The sequence below is a fragment of the Zeus faber genome (assembly GCF_960531495.2).
Source record: "Zeus faber genome assembly, chromosome: 17".
NCBI lineage: Eukaryota > Metazoa > Chordata > Actinopteri > Zeiformes > Zeidae > Zeus > Zeus faber.
Genome location: NC_137204.1, coordinates 22,600,496 through 22,622,899, shown reverse-complemented (window position 1 = coordinate 22,622,899; position 22,404 = coordinate 22,600,496). Strand labels below are relative to the sequence as shown.

Here is a 22,404-nt window from a genome sequence, read left to right as displayed (position 1 = left end):
TACGCCGCGCCACATACATGTGTCACACACACACGCACGCGCGTACATTTGATCAAAATGTTTCCTTAGCGCGCGCACGCACACACACACACACACACTTGAGAATACCACAGAACCACTACTAAAATATTCCTGTGACGTTCATTTGGGATGGTATGAGGAGAGTCATTCTGTGCAGCTCCCTCCACTTTGAAAACCAAAGAAAATAAAAGTCATTATTTTCCGTCAGAGCGCTGGGGGGGGGGGGGGGGGGCAGCATTATTTTTCGTTGTTTTTTTTTTTTTTCCCAAAGAAATGCACAGCAGCTGCCAGGCAGACGAGAACCACCGGTGGGACGACCGAAAGGCTGTTTCAACATTTACAAGACCGAGAGCAGCGGAAAAAACTTTTTAGAAACCAGCTGTCGCCGCGCCGCCCCCCCCCCCGCCCCCCATCTCAAACGCTGAAATGTTACAAACAATTTAATTTGGTTGAAGGGACGACCGTTGTTATTAAAAAAATTTAACTTCGATATAATTTATTTATTTTTTTTCACTCGTCATGGCGGCCATGTTCCCTGCCTGATGTGTCCGGGAACAGGAAGCGGTGGAGGCGACGCTTGACAACCCTTCATTGCACAAACAGACCAGGATGAGTTTCCAAAATCCTTCCGTCAAGCTGAGACGGATCCCGTGTTCTGTCGGTGGAATATTTTCGGGAGCCATCTCGTGACCGGACTTAGGCGGGGGAAGCCGCGCGTGCGCCGGCCACGCCCGTTGACTCCTTTTTAAAAAAAAAAAAATTTTTTTTTGAGGGAAGATGAATTCGCCGCCGAGTGGATTCATCTCATTCTGATTATTATTTGGGGTTTGTTGAAGCTGCACTTCCACTGATTTTGTTGTTGAAGCAAAATGGCCCCCTCGCCATTTTTAACCGCCCCCGCAGCCACTTCACCCCGGCACCAGGCCTGTCATGACGACATATCGGCAAAAAAAAAACCCCAAAAGAATAAAAGCTGAAGGGGGGGGACGACGCCGTTTTTAAAAATATGAAAAGGTGGCTTCTGTGTATATAAAATTCAATCCTAAAAAAATAATGATTTTTCTGCTTTTTATTTTCTGCGTTCTCCACCATCGGTGTGTGAATGCAAGGCTCGGTTGTAAAGCCTCTTTGTGTCCCCGGATTGGAAAACGCGGCGCAGCCGAGGCGGCGCATTGAACATCCACCGTTTTAATTAAGCGCGTTGACCCCCCCCCCCCCCCCCCCCCAAAAAAAAAAGAAAACACATTTATGACGGTTCGGTTGTTTTTCGACACCCCGTCGTTTTTCAAACAAAAGTTGTTCCGTTCCGTTTATTGCACACGCGCAGCCTCTTCGCCCGATCGCCGCGCAGCGGCGAGCGAAAGGAAGAGGCGCGAGAAAACGCGGGGAGGAAGAAATGTAAAAAAAAAACGAGTGCAAGTTGGAAATCAAACCAAACGCCGGAATCTGCCGCGCGGAGCCGATCGACTCTTTGATCCGTCGTCGTTTTTTTGTTTTTTTTTAATTCCCCGACTCTCGCTGCTGCATGACAAAGAGCGAGCGGCGCGCCCCCCGGACCCCCTTTTATCTCGCTGACAGCTCTCGCTGGCGGCGCTTGAAGGTGTAAACAAGAGCGAGGGGCGGCCGCTGTGCCAAGCCGGGCGCAGAGCGGCGAGGCACGACGCCCGGCGTAATGCTAATGAGCCACTTAGCCAGGTGCTTTGTCGAAAGCGCCGCGAGCAGCCCCGGCACATCGCGAGCAATTACCAATAAGGAAACATTAACCTGCTGCGGGTTCCGATCGGTGATCCCGGGGCGCGCGGCGGCGGCCCTCCCCCGTTTCATCCCGGGAGCCACGAAACAAAACGGGGCGAGGGGGGCGAGGGGGGCGGCGTCTTAACGGCGCTCGCTGGCCGGCGTACGTCGATCCGGCGTCGAGCGTCGGTGTTCAGGGAGAAGGTCATTACTCGCCGCGGAGATTGGTCTGGGTTTGGGCTGAGACGATGATAAGCGGCTTGTCGGTCCGCCGCGCACGGCAGGACAAACGGCCCAGAAACACAAACCAATGAAGGAGGTGCAGGTTCGGGGCGGGGCGGGAATGTTCTCTGGGGTTTGCCCCAGAACGTGGAGCACAACTGCTATGGCAGCCTTGACCTCTTCTCACATTCATCCTATCGAGTATAAAACTGTTACAGCTGGTCGCACTTTATTTTATTTTACTTGGCGATTAAAGCGGCGGGCTCGGCCGTTAGAGGCGAGGGAGGGGCCCGGGAGGGGCCCGGCCTCTCTCCCTCCCGGCGGCTCGCACCCTCATCCATCATTCATCTGAAGGGCTCTGCCGTCCGCCGTGGACGTCTTGCTTTCGCTCGCACGCGGGGACGTCGCCGCTCGGCCGACTTTCAATTCAGCGCCGGCGGGAGTTCGATCGACGAGATCGCCGACTGAACGGCGCGGGAAACGGGGGGGGGGGTGCGTCCCCCCCAAAGACGAGTCGCGCGGTGTGATGAGTCCCGCATGCGAGAACCGCCTCGGCGACACCCCGAGCTTCTCAATTTTTAAATGAAATGAAATGAAATGAAATTAAATTAAATTCAATTGAATGAAATGAGGAGAAACGCCCCTTCCCGCCAAGTCAGGCGCCCCCCGGTGACGTCGTCGGCATTTTTTTTATTTTTTCCAGCGGTCTGTTTTAGCGCCGGACAACAGGGACTTGACTTGAAGTTTACTCAGCTTCATACAGGGTATTTACTGTATAATATCAAATATTTATTTTATCAAAGCTTTGCCGATTATCTGGCGAGGACCTCTCGCCGTGGTAATTTGCGCACTTTCCGCGTCGCCGCGCGACCGCCAAATTGCTCGCCTCCCTTGGAGTCACTCGCAGTTCGTGCGTTTAATAAGCGTGCAAGACACAAATGAAGGTTATTTCAATGAGAGGGCGTTCAGGAAGTCAACCCAAATGAAGATCGACAAACAACAAGCAAACAAATAGAAAGGCGGATCAACGGCGCGGCCAGACTTTGATTGTAATGTGTTTTAGATGTTTAAAGTGCAATATTCATTTTGATGCATTTTATTTATTTTTTTATTTTAGCAATTGATTGTGTCGGACGCGGAGCCGCAGCGTGAGTCTTTTGAGTGCTTTTTTTTTTTTTCTTTTCCCCTCGGGGGCGACGGGGCCCTCCGGCTGCATCTCGGTGTGATCCGACCCCCCTGGTGGCTCCCAGACATCTGGGCTTGCGTTCCCTAATATTTCTTTTACGTAGGCCCCTCAAGATCCCGATCCCATCTCTGTGCTGTGGCCAAGCAGTCCAAAAAAACAAAAAAAAGGTTTTTAAATCAGCTGGATATAAATTGTATCAGATGTGTTTTGAGACCATTAAATGAGATGTTTGGCTCATGCGGTTTCTAGGCGAACGTCAGGCTGGCTTCAGGGCACGCGCCCGCTTCTCTGTAACTCACTTGTTTTGATTGAAGGCCCCTTGATGAGGACTTTAGCCAACTGCGTTATGGGTTAATGTGCCGAAATACATTATGCTCAAAAAAAAAAAAAAACGCCGTCTGGATGGATTAGATTTTGGCCCATGCATCCATATCATATTGATATTGTGATCTGTGACGGGACCTCGTCGGGGATCTTTGGGGGGCCCTCGTGGCTGTAGAGGCGTAGTAAGCCACGCCTCCACCCGCTCGGCCATTAACGTCTCCGCTACTCGTGATTGTTTCGCAGATATCTGTGTGTAGATATGGTGTGAGTCCCCGAAATATCATCAAGTGATTTGAGGGTTTGATTTTTTCAATATCCCCCCCCAAGGCCCACGGGGGTATTTTTCCCTCCACAGCTGGTGCTTCAAAATCCTTCTTTTAATTTATTTATTTCTATTTTTTTAATCCAAGTGTTCCAAGCCCCCATTTATATATTAAATTACACTCGCCGTTAAGATTCAAGTATATTCAGAATACACGCACATCTGTTCTCCAGGACAGAAATCCAAATTTCAGTCTGCTGTGATCTGTTGACGTCTGGAAGATTTATTTTTATTTTTTGCTTTACTTGCTATAATTGCATCTTCCCTGGTTTTAATCTTGTGAAATGCACAAAGAAAAAAAAAAAAAAAAAAAGCCGAATCATCCCCGCGTGGCTTTGACGTAGACGTATTATTTTTCGAGTGAGCCGGCCAGGTAACCTTGGGCTTTGTTCAAGCTGGTATTTCACCCACCCTCTGTGAGATACCCCAGACCCCCCTCTTCAAAGGGCGGCACCCCGATGCAGGGAGACTTTTAGGAGCTCTTTTATTTCATGATCCGCCATTTCAAAAATAAAATAAGAATAAATAAATCAAATAAAATAAAAACCGAGACGGCTGCGCCCACAGCCACGCACCGAGCCACGCGCCGGGGCGGTTCAGCCCTCTTTCCATCCCTTTCATTTGCTAAGCTTGGGTTTTCGTTGTTTCGCCGCCACACCCACCACGCAGGGAGACGGACACACCAGGGGCTGCACGCGCAGGGCGCAGGCCTTGGCTTCGCGTGACAGGGCCACAGTTCCTTTCAGACGGATGCGCACGCATGTGGTCAAACCTTCTCTGCCGCTGTCGCTCCGTTAGCGTTCACGTTGACTCCAGTTGCTTCATTTTCATGAAGTTAATTACGTTCCGTTGGAGGTTGCTGGTGGAGGTGACAAAAGGAGTCCCGGCTCCATCAGACCGGCTTAAAATGGTGCCGATCGCCAACTGGACCGTACCATGTTCCTCCCGCACCGCCGGGAGGGGCAGTGTTTTATAGTGCGGTTTGGTTATTTTTGTGATATTGTTGTTTCATTATGTTCCCATGGTTACTATGAGGTAGGGTTGTGCCGACGTGTGTTGTAGTTGCTGTAGTTTTTTGTTTTTTTTGCCTAAATGGCCTGATCCACCGCTGTAGTTGTTTCCCCCTCACAAGTCAATTTGTGCTGTTCAGTTCTCCTCTGTTAGCCTTTCAGTTTAGCTCCGTTATTTTCACCTCGTTTATGGGTTGTCATTGTCGGAAACATTTTTTTCCGCTTTTTCTAAATAAATAAATAAATAAATAAATAAATAAAAAAGGATCATTTTTTCGCAAAGCCCCCGTCTCCCTCTGGTCTGCCACCCCCGGTCCCCAGCAGAAGGCCACGGCCGATGCGATACCTTGCGTTTGCCGTGAGTTTCTGTTGTTGTGTTCTCTTCTAAAGTTTCTTCCTCCGGTGGCAACGCGATTAGGGGGATCAGGACTGAGGCTCACAAATAGCTGCGGGCCTGTGAGCTGCGTCAATGATATAAAGGTTTTTATTTATTTATTTACACCCCCCCCCGTGCAATCCTTGTCTCCATTAGCCGCATACCTCCATCCCTGAATTCACTGGAAGACTCGGGTTTCTTTTCAGTTGCGCGTTTGGGACTAAATATGCCATTAAATGTGCACACTTGTTGGCGGTGCATGTTAGAGGGAGAGACCTCTGGGTTCATCTCATTTCGGAGTTTCTAAGCCGCACAAAAATGGCTGTCGGTTTTGTTTGTTTATTTATTTATTCTCTACGCTCCTGGTACAGCTCCTCGAGGGCCGCAGGAGAAAAACCGGAGCCTGTTCCCCGACGCCGTCTCTCTTGCGCACTACCGCGAGATGCACATTGCTACCTCCGTCGCCATTGATCAACACAATCTCCTGCAACCTCCCGAGCAGCCGGGCCGCTCGGGCTCCCCAGCGATCTCACGCGTTTTTGGAGTGCTCTCACAGATATTAGTCGGGGGGGGGGGGGTTTGATCATCTCTATTACGGCCGCTGGAACACGGCCGGGGCTGAAATATAAATTGCGGCTGATGGAGTTTGCCTGAGGCGCCCGTGGCGGGGGGGGTTGTGTGAACGGGTTTGTGCAGTTCATACCCAAACGCCCCACGAAGGCACCTGCACTCTCTAAACTCAACACCCAAAGAAGGATAAGTTGTTCCCCTCTCACTTTCACTCGATGTGGCTTGACGTCGATTTTTCTCTTTTGTTGTTGTCAGGATGGTCTCTCGCGGCCGTCTGGGGCGAAGATGGAGTCGAGCCGCCCGGCGTGCTGTGCGTGTAGCTGATGTATTCACACCTCTTGGTACCTACCTACCTAGGTTTATTTAGTTGTAGGTGACAAACAATGATTAAACGTTTACAATACCAAACGGGTGTACACTACATTTAGAACCCAATATTAGATCGGTATATTTTCTCCTGCAGAAAGGGAACCAATAACCAACAACCAATAATAATATAATATCATTAGAATAATGACACTACTCCTATGCCGCAAATACATAACAATATCCTTATTCCTGTTAGAGCTCATCTGAAAATGATTTTGTTGTTTCGGAGGCATGGCACCGACATACCATAATATATGCCGTACTTTTCTCCGTCCGAGTTATTTTAATAGGTGAGCTGCCTAATGCTCAAGTACCGTTGGCTTCCTCGCATCCTAACCTCGCTCGAAATGCCAGCGCATTACTCATGCCGCTGTATTCGGTGAACACAACACATCGTTCTCTCTGCCTCAGCCGCATCTAATTTCACATATTTGGGAAGGGAACAGCGTGCACCCGGCACCGACGTACACCTGAAATAGATGCGCGCGGGGATGCGCGGTTCCGTGGTAATGCCGCCGCCGCCGCCGTTGTTTTTTGTTTTTTTTTGCTTTCTTTCCCGACTCTCCCCCCGAAGCGGGTCGGCCATCTCCGATGATTATTAGAGAGAAAGCAAAGGGCACGCTCCCCCCCCCAGGGGGTTCTCCCGGACAATCTGCGCCTTAAATGACATTGGCAGAGCCCCCATAGTTAAAGATGAGGCCTCGGATCGCTCCCGCGGCCCCTCGGTCGGGGAGGCCGACGGCCGCGCCGCTCAGCTCAGCATCATTTGGCAACACCACCCCCACCCCCACGCCCCCGGTTCATCTGGGCTCAACGACCGCCGTGCTCCTTAGTCGCTCCCCGCCCGACTATTTACATCCTCCCCTCCCCCGAATCAGGCGCCAAAGTGCCATCAAACGCCTGTTCGGGTCCCAAACGGGTCTTACGGGGCCGAAAATCCTCTGCGGGGCGGCGGGGAGTGGGGGTTCTTTTTCAGCTCCTCACGACGGCTGAAGTACCGTTCATCGCTTTCGCCGTCGCCAAATGGGCCCGCCGGGGAAGGAGCGAGGGAGCGGGAACGTTCCTGCGCGCGGGCAGCCGCTGCCGCCCGCCCGAGGAGGGCTCCACGGTTCAGTGTGACTAATGCCCGAGGGGGGCCATTTTTAATTTTTTCCCTTTTTTTTTTTTTTTGTTTTTTTGTTTTTTTGTTTTTTTTTCAAGGCTCCTTAAAAACGCTGGAATGCATTTCACCCCCGGTGAAGTGGGAGGACATGCGGTTTTGATTTATTGGCTGTCGAAGAAACCACAACAAACTAAAACTCCCACGTTTTTTTTTTTTAATGAATTTTTTTATAAGCCAGTAAATCTGGAAAATAAACAATTGATATTATTGGGGATGAGTTGTCTGCCCTAGATTTGTGTTTTTGAGTTTATTCCGCTTTAGCTGTAAAAAAAAAAACTGTCTTGAACTGCAGTTTGTTTTTTTTTAAGAGAAAATACCTTTTTATAGAGAGGATTTGGTATAAAACAACCAGCATTGTAAGGAGACTCATATTTTCATGCTCTCCACTTGAAGAAATTCTGGTAATCTCTTCTTTTTCGAGAATACAATGGGATGGGGGGGGGGCGGGTTTAATAAGACGACGATTGTTTCCATCACATTTTACTTTTTTTCTCTTATGATTTCTCCCTCGACGGATAACTCGGCTCGGCTTTCCGAATCGACATCCCAGCTCGGAGTGAGAAACGTAAATGACGGGAACTTTTTTTCTTCGGCGCTTGTTTTGCGGCAATGCGGTGTGTTCGAACGACGCAGAGGGGAAACAAAAGAAAAAAGGTGATTACACCCTTTGCTGATTGACCGGGCCTTTGCGGCGGTAACCATCCAGGGAGTCCACAATGTACAAGGATTCACCACCAAAACCCCCGGCTACGATGATACGTTTGTCGCGATAAACAGGCATTCACGGGAAGCACACATCATTTTTATTTATTTATTTATATTTATTTATTTACGTTGCATAGAATGTCAAAGCAAAGGTTTTTACGAAACATTTGGGCCACGTTGCCTCCTCGGCCGCCCGCCCCTTCCTCCAGACGCGCACTGTCATGTCCGCACGCGCCCCGCCTGGCCCCGCCGGCATCTCCGTCGGCGACTGGTATCCGTGAGTAAGTGTGTGTCCCGAAGGTCAGATGAAAGGCAGATAAGCTGGAGGGACGCCAGGCTGTGTGTTACCCAGCAGTGGCCACGCTGGACGAACAGAAAAGCGGTGTCCAGAAGCCAAATGAAAACGTAGGGGAAGCGTGGAACACCTTGAGAGGGGGTGTCAATAAAATAAATAAAAAAACAAATAAATAAATAAAACACTTTTTCCCTGCCGCGGCGGATGCGGAATCACAAGGGGAATGCTTATCAGCGATTTCCATGAAATATATTGGGTTCGTTCCCATTTATCTTTGCCGCGTAACAAATTTTTAAGTCTTTTATATCCCCCACCCGCCTCGTTTCTTTCTCAGAGGGGAGAAAGAAATGATTCAACTTATTGATTGCGGCGCGAATGCGTGGTCGGGCGCTGAACGATGAGGTGTGCCTTGCCTCTGTGTGATCTGATTAACCCCAGACTGAGAGCTGGCCCTCGACCTCCTCGGACGCGCCATCCCGTGGGACGTTTGGTGGGCACTTAGAGCGATTAGTGGGCCCCGTTTTTTTTTTCTTTTCTTTTTTTTGTTTGTCCCTGGATATCCCCGCTGGGCGATTTATATACCGCGGGAGTTTTGACTCTTACCTCCCCGGCTACCTGTCTGCGAGCTGAAGGGTATTCGGGCAATAAATATTGCATTCCGACTACCTGTTCTCGGGGGGTGAGACAGCCACTCACGCCGCTTCCCTCCTTGGTTGTAAACAAAATAACACATTCATATAGTCTATATACAGCATATATCAAATTTAAATAACAAAATGATATAAAACATATATATATTATGGCACTGAAAAAATCATGCACAATATCTTCGAAGATTGTGATGAGACCATGAGGTTTTTTTTTTTTTTTGTTTTTTTTAAATCAAGTACCACAAGTGTGTGGGGCGGGGCAGGGGGGCGGGGTGGTGGTGGTGGTGAGATGAGATATGTCTCCGCTCCTTGATTTATTATTTACAATCAGTTTTCAAATGCTTTCAGATTTATTTTTAGACCTTTGGACCACTGCTCGGTGGTTCCAGAGACGTTAAAATACCCCCCTCACCCTCCCACCTTTCTTTGAGTGAACAAAGAGTTTATCAGAAGCCGCCTTGACAGGCTTTATTTCTTTCTTTTTTTCAAGCGCTAAACTAACTGACAGGTCCCTCCATCAGAACACCGGCTGACATTTATGTCAGCCCTTGAACAGCCCCAAAAATACCCTTTTCATTCCATTGTTCTTGACTTGGAAATGGAAAAGTTGCCTTTTGAACCTGTATCCATTTGGGATGTCTTTAAAGTCCTCCACGTAGAGCTTCCTCCAGCGAAAGGGGAAAGAGGAATAGGTAAAAAAACAAAAAAAAACAAAACAGAAATATTCAAGGGTCCACTTTCCACTGTATTACCCCAACGATGTAGACAAATATACCACTTAAAAAACACCTTTGCCAAATGTCAACATTAGCCCAAGCAGAGAAAATAATTATAATTTTCCATAAAGCGCTTTGATACGCCGGCGCCGAATAAAAACGGCATCAAACGTCATGGAAATAAACAAACCCAAGGCTTCTCCAAAGTGGAAATGGACGCTCGAATGTTGATATGTATTGCCGTAGTGAAGCTGCAAGGAGCTCCCCACGTCCATCTACATTAGCGGTTGTACGCGATGTTGAATAGTTTTTCGACCTATCATTTTGCGATTAAAGTCCTCTCAGATGAAACCATTCCTTTCTAAAAAAAAAATAAAGATAAAAAATAATGATAGTAATACAAAAAAAAAAAAGAAACCATTCCTTTTAATTCCACAGGCTGCCCAGCACTGAGAGGCAGCCGTCCACCATCAACCCATCAACAACCCCCCCGATCGGCCTTCCAGCGTCTTCTCGCAGCTTTGGGGTCCTCTGCTGTTTAGGAGGCTCCCTGGGGGGGCCGGGAAATGTACGCACGGCCCCGGCGACGCCCGCTGTAACTCCTCCCCTTGCTCTCGGAGGAAGCCGCGGGCTCCGGATTTTTACTTGACTTTCGCTGTGACTTTAGAAACACAGCGGGGGGAAGACAGGCAATTTGTGACTAATTAACGTGGCCAAAGTAAACTAAAACAGTCGGAGCAAATTTGATGGATGGCTGTTGTTGTTTACTCTTTAGCTCGCAGGGATGTTCAGAGCGAGCAAAGTTATTTACTGTTTGACTGTCATCCATAATAACCATTACTATATCAATCAACGGGGGTGAAATCTTCGCGTCAAACCATGCCTGCGTTCAAACGTGTGTTTGCGCGTACGTGAATTAATTATTCGTTCAGTCGAGCTGAGTTCACAATAATGATGAGGCGGGGAAGGTGGAATAACGATAACGCCACCAGGTGAGAATTCATTTAGGGCCATTAAGCAATGATTACAAAAAAGGTTTCCGTTGGAAACTATAAAAGCACGTCTCGGGGATGAAAAATGTCGTCAGATCCATTTTAGAGTGCATTTCTGATGATGTTTACTACATGCGGTATAGGAATCCCATGGAAAATGCATTTAATGCGTTTTAATCTGACATCACACAATCGCCCGGGCCTTAACTCACGCAACATGAATATAACATCAATACACGGCGAGAGGAATGTAACATCTGTCTAATGATGGGGCCCGTCCAGCTCAGCTCAGCTCCATGTTTGATATGTGATCAGACGCGGCCGCCCTTTATCCTGAGGGGTTGGCGGTGTCCAGATATCCTCAGAAACAGTCTGCAGCCGGGATTTAGCATGGGGCCTAAGTCATCTTCACAAATCATTCACTTTTTCATTTGCAAAAACACTCCCTCGGACGTGATTTACAAGTGCGGTAGCTGAAGACATTAAACTGAGAGGCGACACCGGGCTATAAATCACGGGCTCTGCCCCCGTATTCTGATTTCATATCTGTGTCATTGGAAAGGACATAGTCCAAATCTGAAAGCATTACAAGTACAATATTTGTCCGTACTGTAATGACTTACAGTATTTATGCCTTGCTCTGTCACAGACGGTGGCCCCCATTAGTATTGTCTCTGTCACGACAAGATTAAACTTTTCCATAGTTAAAAAACCTCTACCGCCATCCATAATTCACAATCTATACATTTTCTGTCGGAATGTTAAAAAAAAAAAAAAAAGATTCCAGCTACACGTATTTAGTGGAAGGACAACACGTTTCGGCTCGAGCCCGTGTTGTGGTCAAACACAAGTATATTGTAGACAGTTTAAATATACTCTGTACTTTACAATAAAACAACCAATTACATAAATGACCAATCAATTAATGGCCAATAAAAGTAAAGATGGGAGGGAGACATTGTAGTCAACAGTAAATCCATTTTTATTAATAAAGCACCTCAAAACCAGACTTACAAGGTGCTGTGCAATGAAAACATTAACGATAATAAAAATACAAATAGAAAGTTAGAAAACAGAAAAAAACAAAAGGTGTTTTCATTGCCGGTAGGAACTCTGAAGTGACGTCAGCCAATGGGGTTTCAGCACGAGTGCCGGGTTCCGTGTTGTATTTACTCCGCAACTTTCACTGATTTCACCTCATCAGTCCGCCAAAATCTGCACAAATTCGAGGTGAGAAATAAGCAATGCAGTCGCTGAATCTCCACTCATATTAGATCTACGCGACGTGCATTAAAATTTTGCTCTGTATTTAAGGCACGGGCTTCACTGCACTGCCTTAGTAAACGTTAGTAAACATCGGGAAATAAAATGAGTACATCTACGATAAAAACACAATTTTTATTGTTTTGTTTTATTTATTGGCTGTTTCCTTTATTGGCGCCGTGTGAATGTGGGCTGGTCCCCACCGATGCAACTCGACCGGAGAGCAGTGGATTTTAATATTTCTTTATTTGTAAATAGAGACAGCTTTACAAGGGTTTTTTAAAGTGGCAGCTGCCGGTACTGCATTGGCCCATGTCTTCGACAATCAATGTACACTTACATCTGGACCAATCACCATACTTAGGTACCATACTCACAAGGTTCCTCTTGTGATGATACCTAACCTGAAGCAGGAGCTAGAAAAATCCCTCAAAGGAAAACACACATTACAAAACAAAGTGCTTGCAAAACAGGTGAGTTTTTAACAGCTTCTTAAAAATGTCAACAGAGTCGTGCTTTTTTTATAACTAAGGGAAGGCGGCTCCAGGGTGGGAGCTGTAACAGCAAAAAATGGGTCACCTTAAGTTTTTTGCCTCGATTTCGGGACAGACAGACCTTTGTCAGAATACCTGAGAGGTCTACGCGATCTCGTTGAGGCCAATTTCCCCAGTCTCGACTCAGTATGATTTCTGGGAAAATGCCTGCACGGCCATAGACCGCTGTGTTGTGAATGGAAGCAGTAACATTTCTGAGACACGGGAGCGAGCGAACTAATCACAAGACTCCGCTGTCCCTGTCTCTGTCCAGTTCAGCATCCAACGCTCTTTTAATGTTCCTTTCAATGTATTGAATGCGTGTTTCCGATTCAAGTAGATCACGAAAAAAAAAATACTTGTCAAGCAAACTCGTTGAATATTAGAGATGCACTGATCACGATTTTTCTTGGCCAATTACAGATTTTTTGTAAATGACTGTCTATAATTTTTTTCTGCAGTGTGTGAACAGAAATTCATTTTTTTGTATAAAAATGTTGCGTGCATTCATCCACATACATCCTCTTTCTCCGTGCACCGCTCCATGCGCTTTGCTGCTCCGTCCGCCGTCGGTCCGGCACAGGGGGTGTGGACCGCACCGGATGACTTCTGCTGGACTGGCCCTTGCCCCATCTATTCCGACATTATCATGGCATGTGTGAAAAGCTGCACGATATTAATGTTCCGAAATTTAGCTGCATTTGTGAATAGTGAAACTCACTAGCGGTGCCAGAAAGGTTATTCCAGTGATGTACTGGGAACTGTGTGAAAGGGGCTTTAGAGACTAAGGGGGAACATATAAGGAGAGAAAGGAATAGGACTAAGGACTGAACCTTGGGGCACACCACAAGTCAGCAGAGCAGATGAGGAGACATGATCATCAATAACCACAGAAAAACTCCTATCTGACAGGTAAGAGGCAAACCAGTGAAGGGCAGTCCCAGCTATACCCAGTCATTGCTAAAGCCTCCCAAGGAGAATCGAGTGGTCAATAGTGTCAAAGGCTGCAATTAGGTCAAGCAGCAACAGAACTGAACACTCCCAAGCATCAGCACGCCTTAGGACAGGGGTCGGGAACCTTTTTGGCTGGGAGAGCCATAAAAGCCAAATATTTCTAAATGTATTTCCTTGTGAGCTATATAATATTTAATAAAATTGAATGCAACGTAATGCGTGCACTTTTTAAGTAAGCCGACTCTGAGTACTTAAAAAAGCGCTATATATAATACATTTCTCTTTATTCTTCAAGATTCAAGAGGTTTATTCGTCACATACATATACATACTTTCACACATATATGCAGTGAAATGTCAATGCAACACACCCGGTGATTACACACAGTATGCCTAGACTGAACACAGTCGCTACCTAAGAATTTCTATTTGACCAACTAACTGATTCCTAAAACGTAATGCAGTAAATTGAATACTATAGAATAAAATCTAAATATATACAATAAAATAAGAACTCAAGGGTAATGCAGGTGGGGGTACAGAATAGATTAAGGGAATAGGCTTATGTATATGGGATAGGCTATTTATGTAAATACAAATATGTGCATTAAAGTGGCATGTGAATAAAGTGAGGTAGTGTTTGTGGGATAATACAGCACAGTATACAACAGTACGGCGCAGCAATACGGTAACACCGAACAACCCTGAACAGTGCCACAGTATGTGGTACAGTATGCTCCATACAGTACAGTAATGTAGTGGAGCCTATGTGTGTGGCTCAGTGAGGGCCCCTGGTGAGGTCAGCATTGTGAGTTCTTATGGCTTGCGGGAAAAAACTCTGTCTCAGTCTCTCTGTTCTCGCTGTGTGACTGCGGAGGCGCTTGCCTGACCGCAGCAGCTGGAACAGTCTGTTGTTGTGGGGGTGACGATCCTTCATGATCCTGCGGGCTCTGCTACTACACTTCCTGGTGTCTAGGTGCTGCAGAGAGGGGAGTGTGGTTCCAGTGGTACGTTCAACTGAACGCACCACCCTCGGCAGGGCCCACCTGTCCGGAGCAGTGCAGTTCCCAAACCAGGCAGTGATGTTGCCTGTCAGGATGCTCTCCACTGCTCCACAGTAGAAGGACTTGATGACTTGAGGCTCTTAAGCAGCCCAGCAGTGGAACCACGGCCAGAAAGACTCCCTCCCTAAACCCTTACCTGTGGGCAGAGACGCCCACAAGTGGCGCCTGAGCAGAGACCCGGGAGGGGCAGGGCGCTGAGTAGAAGGCGCCCCGGAGTCTTTCTGTGGTCTGCAGCCCTTTGTCCGCCACATTTATATTTTGAATTTTTTTTTCAAAATTGTAATTTCTCTTACCTGTCTTACCTTAAAATGACACAGAATAATTATTTATTACTTGTTAATTGTGATGAAAAACTTTAGCTCAAAATTGTCTGCGAGCCATATACCGTCATCGAAAGAGGCATAATTGGCTGGCGAGCCATAGGTTCCCGGCCCCTGCCTTAGGATGTACTTTGAAACCCTAAGAAGAGCAGTTACAGTACTGTGCCTCCGACGAATACCAGACTGGAACTTATCAAAATATCATTGTTGTCCAGGACATGTAAGAGTTCCTTACAAACTACTTTCTCCAAGACTTTGAAAATTAAAGGAAGTTTGAATATCGGTCTATTGTTACTGGAAAGCAATGGGTGAAGGCTTGGCTTTTTTAAGAGTGGCTGAATAATAGCATGTAATGTAATCAGGCACACAGCCAGAACTTAGGGAGCTATTGACAATGGAGAGTCAAGAGGATTAGAGGAGGAGTGCATTTGGGAGAGACTGGTTGTGAGTTCTTCCAAAGAAATTGGGCTAAGCTGGCTCAGTAGAGAAACATGGACCCGGCTGTCCACCCACGGGGTACAGGAAGGCCAAATCATAGATCTTCTGTTAGTGACCTTATCCACAAAGAATGATGAACATTTCACAGTCATCATTTGAAAAGACCGGTACGTGTAAAAACAGCAGCTAGGCCTCCACCGTCGACCGGACATCCTGGGCGCACCGAGAAAGTCACAGTTCGTGGAACACAATTCGGTCAAGGCCGTGTTGTCTCCGCATTTCAACCAGGTCTCAGTGATAAACAAGAAGTCAAGATCATGAGATGCAAACAGGTCCCTGATGTTAAACTACTTGTTGCACACTGACCTCACGTTGAATGAAGCCATCTTAATCGAAGGTTTCATGGTGTCTGAGGGCGCTGGCCGAGCCACAGGCAACAGGGTCCTTTAGTCAACACCACTGGACTGACCACTGAACTTTTTTCTTTTGGGGGGGAAGGCGCAGGGGAAGAGCGCTGTTGTTAGCGGAGACGAGTCGTAGCCAGGCCAGTCTAACCTCGGGGGAGTGCTGAGGCAGCGGTGGGCGCCGCAGGTAATTCACAGCACCGCCAGACTGCCCGGAGCTGGTCGGGAGATAGTCTCTCTGCCTTCTCAGCCAAACCAACAGGCCGGCTCTTTTCCTCTGTTGCTGTCGGAGCCTCCTTGGCCTCCGGTGTAGCTGGCCTCGGCCTCAAGGTCCCGACGACTCGGCCCCAACGCAGAATCACAGATACGAATCAATGACCCTATCGTGAACCGCCGTTAACGACGGGACAAACGGGGATGCGAACAGAACAACAATAAACAGGAACAGAGCAGCAGCTGCAGCCGAGCCGGCGACCAATGCCGAACAAAGTCACTTGGTGGGAAAGTCAGAATAGAGAGTTAGAAGGTGACGTGGTGCCAGACGGACCAGTTTTACAAAAATCTTAACAAAACACATGGCAAATCTGCACCTCCTTTAGTTTGTGAATAGTCACGAATGTATCAAAGCAGCTCGAGATAAAACATGACTTTGTGGCTCATCCAATGAAGCTCTGTGTCACGAGGTGTTTCAGCCTTAAATCCCCCCCTGCTCCATCCTCTGTATTGGACCCGAGATGGTGATATTCAAACTGCTGCTCGGGTGCCTGAGGCTTCTCCTGTCCATCCAGCTGATCGGCCAACACACACACACACACACACACACACACACACACACACACACACACACACACACACACACACACACACACACACACACACACACACACACACACACACACACACACACACACACAAATTGTCACAAATCACTGCCACGTCCCCCCACAGCATGGTGTAGCCAGGACAGAAAATCAATGGCACCTCTTGGGATCCTCCATCAGTCCAAATATCTGGAGCTTGATGGCAGTGAAGGGGAGGTGCGGGGTTGAATGTTATTATTGAGAGGGAAAACGGAGGGATGTTTTGTGGGGGTGAAACGATAATACATCTTCAATCCGGCGCAATTTTGATGTAGAGGTCACAATTTGATTCATCGATTCATTCAATTTGATTCTTTGAAACACTGCACTATACTGCACTTTGAGTGGCGCAGAAGAGCAGCAGTTTGGCTTTGAAAGGCTACAACGTTTTGGTGGTAAAATGGGTTAGAAATTGTTCTACTTGGAAAAAAAATGGTCGTACCCCGCATCCTCTTCCAAGAAAATGGTTATGAGGCCTTGGCAATACATTTTCCAATTGCATCAGTGATAGCAGTGGAGCAAGCAGAAGTGGCGGAGACCTATGAAATACAGCTGGGAGCATAAGCGGAGATGAGTCTCCTTTTACGGCTGAGATAAATGTCGATGTGATGTTATGTGTGCTGCACTACCTGTGGCGTTACCACTGGCCGCGGGAAAAAAAAAAAAAAAAAAAAGGTCTGTGACACATTCAATAAGACACTGTTGTTTTATCAAATACAGGAACATTGTAATAACGGTGACTTGGGGTTCTCGAGCGCAATCCCAGCATCATTTGCGGTCGCCAGTCCGCTAGTTAGTTCAGCTGTTTTGGCTGCAGCGACTTCCCCATTCGCTCTCTGAAGCCGCTGATCAGGCAGCATGCATATGGGAGCCTTTGCCTGCCGGTAACGAGGCAAAAATGTACACAAGCTTGTGTGTCCTTATGTATTTTCAAAGAGACGGAAACAAAGGAGATGAGAGTTGTCGTCACAGTTTTACTCTTCGTTGCATCAAAAACTGCTGGACTGGTTTTTGAATCGATTTCAGATTGAAATCGTAGCGTGCGCGGTGCTTCAGGCTGCGCCGGGTGTAGCAGGGTGAATAGCACAGATCGGGTTGATTCCCGATACTGTGCTGGCGGTTCTGACGCGGCTTTGAGAGAGTGAAAAAGGACAGAAGAGGGAAGGGTTTGTGATTCATGTCGGAAAGCGAAACACAGTATGGTGGTACTGATGAGAAAAATATAAAAGGAATGAGAGAAGGACTGTTAATATAGGAATGAGTGGAAGGAGCATGAAATGGAAAGTCTTGGAGAAACGGGCAAAAAGGGTAAAGATGCTTGTGGAGGAGAGGGGAGGATTAAGTTAGCGGAGGAAAAGAGAGCAGAAGGGCAATTGGACAAGACCCATAGGCAAATGGTTAACATTTTACATTCACGGCTAAAGCTGACGACACTATTCCCCGGAGATTTAGGATTACATCCGAATAGCATCTTAAATGTGAAGTGCAGTCTTCATAGTCCTGAATTATTCTCTCTTATTTTAATTAATATTCATTTTGATCATTTTCTCTTTTTTTTTCTTTAGTGGTAGGGTTCTTTTTCCCCTAGGATTACTCCAGCATTAGCTGCCTTACAACCAGGCCCTGTAGATTATACAGCTTTTAGTCCTGTCAGGACAATCTTAATAGTCCAAGTTTTAATGCTTGATTGTCTGTCAGATAGCCTCTTTTAAAAGCTCCATCTGCTTTTGCCGCACTTCATAAATGGTTTGAGTGATAAAAGAAGCGCCAAATTATGCATAAAATGCCATGAAGATAACAGAAAAATTCATTTGTGAAGTAAAATGTTTCATTTGTCATATAATAACCAATCCTGTCTGTCTGTCTGCCTGTCTCACTTACAGTAGCCAACAGCAGAGTGATATTGGAGGGCCTGCAGAGATATGGACCTATGCCCATCTACCTGCCTGTCAGTTACCAGATACTCAACGCTGAGTCTGCCTTCTTCTTGCGGGAGGCCAATCAGGACCTGATGAGGAACTCCAGCCTGCAGGCACGCACAGAATCCTTTTTCATCCACCAGGCTCGTCAGATGCCCTCCGTCAATGCCAGCTACGGCCCCCTGTCCGCGCAGCAGAGCGTCCCTCTGGAGCTGCTGCAGACCTCGCCGGGGCCTTTCAACGCACCAGCCTTCTCCTCGCCATCGGTGCAGCCGTCAGAGCTGTCATCGCCCCTTTTCACGTTCAATTGGAAGGTCCACACCTACATCATCAGCGAAAGGATTCACCCCAGCTGGCCCAAGGTCCAGGTCCTCTTCTACATCGCTGGGAGGGACTGGGACGATTACAGCACCATCCACAAGCTGCCCTGCGTACGGATGTTCGCCTTCCACGAGACCCAGGAGGTGCGTGGAACCTGCAGGCTGAAAGGGGAGCTCGGGATCTGCGTTGCCGAGCTGGAGCCCCTAACCAGCTGGTTCAGCCCACCCACCATCAGGCCAGGCAGGCAGAGAGCCTCGGAGCAGGCCCAGGGAACCCCCGTGGAGCTCTACTACATGGTGCAGTCGTCCGACAGCGGGGACTGCAGTCCGGAGGACACCAGGAAGGGAGGTTCGGGTCCAATGGAGCAGCAGCGGCCGATGGGCTTTTTCGCAGGGCCTACACCTATGCAACGCATTGGGAGTGTCCAGCTGTTTCAGCCGCTATTGGAGCTGAAGCTGGACAACAACTTTGTGGTGATGGTGCCTTCCAAACCCATCCGACAGAGAGAAACGGTCTCCACCTTTCTGGCGCTGTCCACCCTCTCCACGGTGCAGATCTTCACCCTCAGGTGAGTGGACCTCCTTGTGAGGAGACGCCCTTGATGCTGCCAGTGTGTCTGTATGCTCTGCCGGTGTTTTCACTGCGGCGTAGTGTTTGAATAGGTTTGACAGAATTGTAAACAAATCATTGTGTCATGATGATGCGTGAATTCTGCATAAACCACTTGTAATTTTTGAAATAGGTCAAAATCACATGGTTTGTATCGGGGAAGACGTTTTTATGTCACTTCTCATGGAATTCTCAATTACTGTTTGGTTGCACAACAAAGTAGAAGTTTCCTTGCTGCTAGAAAATATCAACACTTCACTAACTTGTTGCTATTCAAGCTGTTGCTTTTGCTGCTATTTCTCGTTCATTTTGACTAGACGCTATCGGTGTAAGAGAGTGTCTGAGAGGGTGTCCCCTAACGCACAGTGCCTCTTTTGTTTCGTTCAATAAGGATGGGGTAAAATCAAATGGCCGACATTTATAAATAGAAACAATGTTTTTTTTTATTTCTTTGTATCTCTTTTATTATTATTGCGGGGACGCACAGCAGAGCGCAATCGCCCCATTGTTGTTGTGCCAATGGCATGGGCCCCGGGGGGCCACTGGGCCCCGGTGCCATTGCACCGGTTGCACCGCCGGTACTTACGCCGCTGCCTCAGCCCATATGTGGTTGAGAAGAAATTTTCTCACAAAGAGAAAATTGGCGAAAGGGGAAGCTGCTTATCTGACTCATAGCAAGAGTTAGAGCTGTGATAAGATGTGCTCCTTTTTTGGAGAGATAACACAGATGCCAGATTTTAAAATATTGTATCAGAAATGTGCTTTTATGATGAAAAGCATTTCAAATAATAACGTTCAACTCATCCCCTTCCAATCTAGCCAATAATGATGGCATTTTACAGGTCTATCTTTGCTCTACAGCCCACAGACTAGGGGTTTCACCAACTAGTCAACCAGTCACCAACTATAATAACTAGTCAGCGCCGTTGGCAGCAGTCGACTAGTCGTCAACCAGATTTGCAATAATTATTTGTACAAGTAAAATAATTTATTAAAATGTGTAGGCGGTGGATTGAACGGTCTTCGATTGGTAATGCTTGGAGCGAGGAGGCGGAGGCTGTTCAAGTTCAAGAGATTATTTGTCACATACATATACATACGGTCATACATATATGCAGTGAAATGTCATGACACCCGGTGAATACGCACAACAAGCTCTATAAGCTCTAAAAATACAAAAAAAAAAAAAAAATTGACGTCAGCGTGAAGGCGACATTGTTGAGTTGAGAAATAAACGGAGACGGAACCCCGGCGTCACCAGCCTGCGCCTCCTCGCTGCGGGCGTTACCAATCGAGGACCGTCCAATCCGGCGCCCGCATATTTATTCACATCTTAAATTCAGCTACGTAAGCGTTAAAAAAAACGGACCAAACAATCAAACCACTTCTACGGACACGCCTCCGCCCGCCACCCACTTTTAGTGTTTGTGATTCGCGCTGTTACAATGGAGGACGACGGCGAGTGCGCAGCAACGCTCAGACAGAGACGTCAACGCCGACCGGATCCCCGTCTCGTCGTTACCGAGGACCCCTCCCTCTGCTTCTTTCTTACGTAATGGGTAAAAAGACGACTAGTCGACTGGTCGGCGAATGTTATGTAAAACTTGGCAACTCGTGAAACCCCCGCCACAGAACATTTCTTTCGGGCTGGAAAGATATGCGACTGAATTATATTTTAACTATGACTTTACTGACTTTATGAAGATGTTTTTATGAACTCCACTTCAAAATGGAGTATCTGTGAGGAGGGTTCTATTTGAAGTGATGTCCCAAGACTGTGGATACAAAGCCGGTATTGATTCATTGAGCTTTGAACGGTAATTTGAATGGGACAAAGCGACTGTAATCTCTCCGCGTTGTGTCATACAAATGAAGATGTAAGGGATATTCATTTCCACCAGGCTACTTTTATGCCAGAGTTCTAAATTACGGAAGATGAAACAGTTAGCGAGCTCAAAGTGGAGCCGTGACAGAGAAGCCTGGCAATTTGTCAACCCCGGGTGAGCAGGAAATCTGCCAAAAAGCCTCATTGCTTTTTCTTTCACTCCAGTGATGATCAACTCCCATGAAGTATTTGCACTTGTCGTGTGTGTTTATCGCATTTGTCAGCGTGCGGGTAGACACTTTAAAGGCAGGGTTTTTCTTTTAGTTCCTTTTTGCTCCCGTATGCCCCCCCGACCACCACCGCCTGATCGTTTAGAAGTAATCTTTTTTATGTTTTCCCGTGGGATAGCATGAACTTAAAATTCAACCAAAGCACCTCATCAGCAGCCATAGGATTAAAGCTCAAAGTGCTTCAAAATCACAAGCTACCGAGCATTCCCTTTCCTGAGGTTTGATCTCCTTTTTTTTTTTTTTTTCGTTTGTTTTTTGTGTACCGCTTTAATCTTGCAGGAGTAAAATGGTTATGTGGACCGCTCCGTACACAAACAGGCGTTCAGGGAGGGAGACGGAGACTGTGCGGCAGCGAGGTGACGAACCGGCGCGGTTTTTATTACACATTAAGAAAGCAAACGAAAAATGAGCACGAACATAAATGAATACGCAGAGTTCTTAGTTTGGGTTTAGAGTCCGTCCCGCGGGCTCTGGGATCCTGCACCACGCGCCCTCACTGCAAGACAAACAACACATAGGAAAACCTTCCCAGCCGACGCCGACCAATCAAAGTCAACGATTTTGGCGATAGTGTTTTGGCCACTGCCAAAGTTTGGGGTTAGAACAGAAGGCTCAGTTGCTTCCGGATTTCAAGTGACAAACTCTCAAGTTGTACCGAACCCAAGATCTTTACATCTCCCAAGGGATCATCTCTTTAATGACACACCAATGTTGATAGTGCTGCTATAGTATTCTAAATATCATCAAACACAAGCCAAGCACAAACCCCACAATCCGCCAAAGATGGCGATGTACTGTACTGTAAGCATTCAAAGCTTCCAAATCAATCCTTAGTAACACATTATGTCCCTTTTCACCAATAAATTCATTTCATTTGTGAGTTCATAATAATATAACTAGTTTACCAATGAGGCAATTGCATCAATATGCATAACAAAAAGGTGTGGAATT

At 47.1% G+C, this 22,404-nt stretch overlaps 1 protein-coding gene across 1 annotated transcript in view; it reads left to right on the top strand.

Moving 5' to 3' along the window:
* Positions 1-22,404, top strand: part of LOC307243034 (transmembrane protein 132C) — a gene marked incomplete at both ends in the record, with an annotated part of 141,926 nt that overhangs the window by 11,386 nt on the left and 108,136 nt on the right. The window contains one exon of the mRNA XM_080017685.1: positions 18,373-19,297. Coding sequence (XP_079873811.1) covers positions 18,373-19,297 — 925 coding nt within the window. The remainder of the gene's footprint in view (positions 1-18,372; positions 19,298-22,404) is intronic.